This window comes from Silene latifolia, chromosome Y, assembly GCF_048544455.1.
Source record: "Silene latifolia isolate original U9 population chromosome Y, ASM4854445v1, whole genome shotgun sequence".
NCBI classification, from domain to species: Eukaryota; Viridiplantae; Streptophyta; class Magnoliopsida; order Caryophyllales; family Caryophyllaceae; genus Silene; species Silene latifolia.
The window spans coordinates 459086699-459093280 of record NC_133538.1 but is presented as its reverse complement, the minus strand read 5'-3'; the positions used below and the strand labels follow the sequence as shown (position 1 = coordinate 459093280).

Below are 6582 nucleotides of genomic sequence, written 5' to 3'. Positions count from 1 at the left end.
CTTAGCATTTTAATGCTGTCGGGCATAAGACGACAGGCACGATTACCTATGGAAGCATAGCCTCCTACCTCGCCTGTTCTCTCTTCCCTGACTTCCCCTGTGGTCTGCCGCACTTAGATAAGGAAGCAGATTTAGATATTAGCGCCCTTCAGGCGATGTTTTGGTTAGCTAAGGATCAGCGGACTTGGAAGATCTATGATTCTGAGTCCGTGACCATACCGTTTCCCGACCTACCCCGTCTTACACCTTTGACCACTGTGACGGGTAGGTTGCCTCCACCTCAACCTTCTTACCACCTCGCACTCGCTCCTTCCACTACTTGTGCTCCTAAGAAGCGCAAGAGACCTGAGACTGGAGAGGGGTGCACATCGACTACGGTTGGGCAGTCTTCCACGCCCATGCCTACATCGACCGCTATCCCTACTCCCTCTGTTACACAGCCGGTTCTTCCGGCTAATTTTGTTCCTCCTACTCCTTTTGTGGCGCCTGAGGTCATGGACCAAGGGCGTCGTGACATTTTGCTACTTGAGATGTGCAGTCGCGTAGCTCGTATAGAGCGGGACCAGGCTTTTACCTTGTTCCCTTTGTATGAGAATCACATGAGGAGAGGATGTCCCGTTCCTGAGGACTGGCCACACCCTTCTTTCTACCGGTTCCCAATGGAGGGGTACCCGCAGCCAGAAAGCGAGGCGGACACGGCCGAGCAGGAGGAGGGAGCTAGAGCTGACGAGAGGAGGAGACGGGAGTAGGAGCGACATCCTGACTACACGGTGGTGGGTGAGGAGGAGGAGGAGCCTGTTGACGAGTAGCTGCTGGTCTACTCACTTCCCCACTTTTCTGTCTTGTTTGGGGAAGTTCCCTAGTTTGTATGTATTTCTGTTCTTTTATTTATTTTTCATCTCCTTATTTATTTTTTGTATTCATTCATTTATTGGTTGTTTTATCCCATTCCTCTATATATACTGCTGGTGTATGCTAGAGGACAATGAGGGCGTTGTCCGTTTTGGTTTGGGGAGGGCATTGCATCCTTTGAGTCTGCATTTGCATTTGTTCTACATTCACGTTTATTTTTCTGCTTGCATTTGTACTTTATTTCAAAAAAAATATGAAAAAATTCAAAAAAAATTGAAAATTCGAAAAAATTCAAAAAATTTATGTTTCGCATATAGGTTGAGTCGGAATGGTAGATTCTCATGATGATTTTGCACTTTAACTCGTCATTTCACTTAAGCCTTGCATCTAATTGGCAGTTATTAGTTTAGTCATGCGCATAGTCTACGAGTTAATGTTAAAATATAGTTGATCATATAGACTTGACGTGATAAAATTGGCAAACTACTTGAAAATTTCTAAGTTATTAGAGCCGTATAACTGGTGTCATTCATGACCAGTTCATGTAGGAATTTGAGAGTAGTACTCCTTGCATAACATGTTCATCAATTTGCACTTTTATGAAATTCGATTGCTTTTTACTTGCATACATTCGGGTTTGTGATCGGTGTCACGTGCAGGGAGGTGCTTGCAAATTTCCCCCTTTCTTTCATTTTCACCCTTTTAACTCCACATTAGCAAAACTTAGTCTTTTGACCCATTAACTACACCCAAATTAAGCATGCATGTCAAGCTAGTTTAGCGTACTTTTTGTGGTATATTCTTATTGCTGCGAGTTGGTTTGTTCTCAATTATATGGAGTTGGTAGAAAAGAAAGAAAATTGGGCAGGAATATGAGAAAAGCATGAAAATAGAAAAAATGAAAAATGAAAAATGGAAAAAAAAAAAAAAGAGAAAAAACGTGTGACAACAGAAAAAAGAAAGAAAAAGGAAAGAAAAAAAAAAAGAAGTTGAAATGAAAAAGATAGACCGTTTAAAAAAGGGAAGTTTGTGACGGTCTTACTCCTATGCTTTATTCTACATCATTTGAGGAGTTGTTGTTTTTGTTTATGGTTAGTGAGTTTTGCGCCAAAGAAGGGCGTATGTGCTTTATTTTCTAATCAGCTGAGAATTGGATGGTCTTGTATGGTCTTGATTAGGTGCTAGCTTGACGCTCTGCCTCCACATATCCCATAATCATTTTGCCATTTCTTACGTGTGACCTCACTCTACCATATCATTTGTAAGCCCTCGCCTGTGACGGACATTTTTGGTTGGAATGTATGTGTGGTGATTAGAATCGTCTATCATTTTTGTTGCATACATGTTATGTGGGTCGCAGTTTAGGTGAGTGACTTCTTTTCTCTTCTTCTCTTACACATTTATATTCACCCTTTGCTTCATGAGAGAAGAGTGACCCGTGAGAGTCCGATTTTATAGGTCTTGCAATGTCGACAGGTCAGCTTATTTATAGACATCATGTAACTCATTTGCGCTTGACTGTTGTAGCTATAACTGTTAGTTTTCATTGCATTAAATTGTTTAAGTGGACAAGTTATAGCTAGCTCTGAGTTTTCATATCCGTTCCATTAGTTTGAATTTAGTTTACTCGAGGACGAGTAAAGGTTCGGTTTGGGGAGATTTGATACGTGAAATTTATATAGACTTTTCAGCCTCTTTTGCACACATTTCTATGCCATTTTCATTGCTTTGTATTGCAAAAAGCCCCGAATTGGCTACTTTGGTTTGTTTTGTCTTATTTGCATAAATGGATCTAAATATAGTGGAATCGCACCTTATTCGTCCCACTTAGCATGCATTTTAAGGAGACGGAGATACAGAGCACAAGTCGTACCTCGGGAAGCGTGAAGGAAGGTCCTAGGAAGCTAACCAAATGAAGTCAAGACTGTTTCAGTGGATATCTATTCGATCAAGAGCTTTTGGAGTCCGATCGAGTGGTTTAGCAGCTGCAGGTGTTCGATCGAGTGATTCTTGAACTCGATCGAAATGGGCTAATTTGGAAGTGTTCGATCGAGAGCTGCTTTTGCTCGATCGAACGGTTTTGCTCAATATTCACTCGATCGAGTAGTTTGAAAAGGCTCGATCTAGTGACTAGCTATTTTACACGGGTTAATTAATTCGTGTTAGGTTTATTTATGTTAATAAAACACTTCCCTATATAAGGGAAGTCGTCATTGGGTCATAAACACACTTTTGATACTACTTTTTACTCTCTTAATTACACTTTAGATCTGAAACTCTACTCTGAATCTATGCGGCTACTTTATTCTTATTGCCGGATTCGCTCTTTTGTAATCTCTCTCTCTCTTAATCTTAATCTAATTCTTGTTTACTTTTAATTATTGTTCTTCCTATTTCACTGTTTCTTAGTTATTGATAGTATACAATTCACCTTGATTATCTCTTTATTATGTCTCTTAGCATATTCATCTTTGTTGTTGTTAAATCCAATAGCATGAGTAACTAAATCTCCCTATGTTAGGATTAGGGGAGCCATGGTAGTAATGTGACGATGTTGTGAATAGGCTAGATGATTAATTGTGAGAACCTGTGACCATAGCAATATAACTGTAATATGTTTAGTTGAGTGCACGCTTATAAATAACTTTAATTTTGTTAAATTCGCTCCTAGATCGGAAGATTGAAATGAACAGCCCTGCTATGAACAGTAGACTACCCTAATGAGGACGGAAGTTAAGTTAGTTGTAATTTAGGGTGGATAGCGGACCGAAAGGACCTTTCCCTTGCCCTTCTCACAGTAGATTGTCTAGACTATTTATGACTGAGATAGTGAACTGCCATGGTGAACCGAAATCCTGACATACCTCTCCTTTTATGATCGATCTTAGTTTTTTCTCGCCTTTATTGCACTCCACTTTACTTCTCTTGCTTTATATCTTCCGTAGTATAGAAAACGCAATTTAAAACCCCCCAATTGTGACCCGACAGACGTGCTTAGCAGATAGATACTTAGCCTCCCTGTGGAGATCGACCGTACTTACCGCTAGCTTTTTTTTTTTTTTTTTGGGGAAATGTAAGTAGATTTCATTAATCATCAAAAAAGTCCCATTACATCACTTTTTAATAAGACCTAAAACTAGGGAGATAAGCTATGAAGCAAAGGACCTCATAACTCATTCACCCATTCAATAACAGTCCTATTTTTACATTTTAACTCAATCATTTTCAGCCGAGCTCTAACATCTTGCTTCATCCTCTGAACTAATACCATAGGCTTAAGAACAACTTGGTCTATCCTACAACTATTACGATGTTGCCAAAGATGATACATGAGACTTGCTAGGATGACCCCAACAACCTTCTTCTTAGCAGCAGAATGGGTCCTCCATGTGATCCACCAGTGTATACAGTCATGTGCAGGTAATAGTATCTTGCACCATAATTGAATCAGTAGCAGGCATTGCTTACTGAAAGCACACTCAAAAAACAAGTGAGTGTGATCCTCAGCCATAACTCCACAAACTTCACAGCAATTATTAACCAAAATACCCATCTTTACCAGTCTATCCTGTGTAAGTAGCCTATTCTGAGCTACTAACCAGCAGAGAAAAGAGTGCTTGGGACAAATCCAATTATTTAATGTCCAAGGGTACCAGGTAACCTTATCAGTGAGAGGTTTCAGAAAATCATACCCCTGCTGAATTGTGTAAGGCTCACCTGTTAAGAGAAGAGACTTGAGCTTGTTCTTGACTTGGCAAATTTTCCTCCAAGCCCAGCTAGCTCCACTATGAGGTTCATAGTCCATCCATTGAGCAGACTTAATATACACTGCATGCACCCATCGAACCCAGAGGTGATCAGTTTTTTGTTGCACCCACCAGACATACATTCCTATGGTAGCAATGTTCCAAGTGTGGAGGTCCCTGAAACCAAGACCCCCCTGCTTCTTAGGTCTGCATATCTTCTCCCAAGAAACCAGTGCAGGATGTTCTTTAGGATCCTTTCCATACCATAGATATTGTCTGCAAATCTTCTCAATAGCATCAATGACAGTCTTAGGCAAGATAAAAATGCGAGCCCAATAACAGTGTAATGTACTGAGAACAGATTGAATCAACACAGCTCTACCAGCATAGGATAATTTCCTGGACCCCAGGGCTCTAATTTTTCCAACCACATTATCAACCAAACGATTCTGATCCATGACAGAGAAGGCGTTTAGGGGAGACAAGAACACCTAGATATCCGAAAGGAACCGCATTTCTTTTCATTCCGGTGATCCGCTCAAGTTCTGGATGAGACTAACAGGAACTCCATTTGTGTAGAAGTTGGACTTACCACTATTCATCACCAATCCAGAAGCCTTGGAGAAATACTTGAAGGCTTGAAGCAAGAGCTCAATAGAACCTCTATCACCCTTACAAAACATGATAAGGTCATCAGCAAAGCAAAGATGATTGAGATTGATCCTCTTACACAAAGGATGATGCCTGAACTTTTGATGCTTCTGTACTGTCATAAGCACTCTGCTGAGATATTCCAAACAAAGAGTAAATAAAAGGGGGGAGAGAGGGTCCCCCTGTCTTAGCCCCCTTTGTCCTTTAAAGAATCCAAAGATTTCTCCATTGAGGGAAAGAGAATAGGAGGGGGAAGTAACACAATTCATCAGCAGCTCAATGAACTTCTTAGGAAAACCAGTAGCCTCAAGCATTGCAGAAACAAACGACCACTCAATGGAGTCATATGCTTTTTGAAGGTCAAGTTTCAATAACACTCTAGGAGAACAGCTCTTCCTCTTGTACAATCTAACAAGGTCCTGGCAAATCAAAATGTTGCCTACAATGTCTCTCCCTTTGATAAAAGCCCCCTGAGAAGGACTGATAATATCAGGAAGAATACGGCTCATTCTAGCACAGATCACTTTAGAAAGACACTTATAAATAGTGTTACAGCATGCAATAGGTCTAAAGTGCAGCACAGTTTCAGGCATTTCCATCTTTGGGATCAAAGTGATGATAGTATTATTAACTTGCTTTAAAAGCTTTCCAGTTTCATAAGCATTCTTGACAGCAGTAATCACATCACCACCTACAATGGGCCAATTATCCTTGAAAAATTGGCTACTGTAACCATCAGGCCCAGGTGCTTTGTTTCCAGGAATGGCAAACATAGCATCCCTAACCTCATCTCCAGTAATTTCAGCATTCAAAATAGCACAATGCTCAGGTGTGAGACAAGCACCCTGCTGAACAAGCATTCTATTAAGTGGTTTGACAGGAGTAGAGGACCCCAACAGGTGCATATAATACTCCTCAAAAGCCTGTTGAATCATCTTTGGCTCAGAACAAAGGCTTCCCCTCATGTCCTTAACCTGGAACACCCTATTCCTTGCCCTTCTCTTCTTGATGGCAGCATGGAAAAAGGCAGTGTTTTCATCTCCATACTTCATCCAATCACATTTAGCCTTTTGTTTTAAGAACTGATCTCTAGCTTTAACCATATCAGTAAGTTCATGAGCACAAACTCTCTCATTCTCAATCCACTCCTTGTTATAGGGGTCAGAAACAAGGAGTGATTGAAAGTGCTTCAGGGATAATTCAGTCAGCTTTGTAAGATTTTCAATATCCTCAAAATTATCCTTATTAAGAGCTAGCAAGCCCTTCTTCAAACCCTTTAGTTTACTAACAATTTTAAACATGGGAGTGCCTTGCACTTCCCTGTTCCACCCAG

The 6582-nt window shown here is 40.6% G+C and overlaps 1 protein-coding gene across 1 annotated transcript; it reads right to left on the bottom strand.

Annotated features, from left to right (window-relative positions):
• Positions 1–4018: 4018 nt before the first annotated feature.
• LOC141632875 (uncharacterized) lies at positions 4019–5056 on the bottom strand. Its single transcript, XM_074445378.1, has one exon. It carries the CDS (start codon positions 5054–5056, stop codon positions 4019–4021), a length of 1038 nt encoding a protein of 345 aa, XP_074301479.1.
• Positions 5057–6582: the final 1526 nt, after the last annotated feature.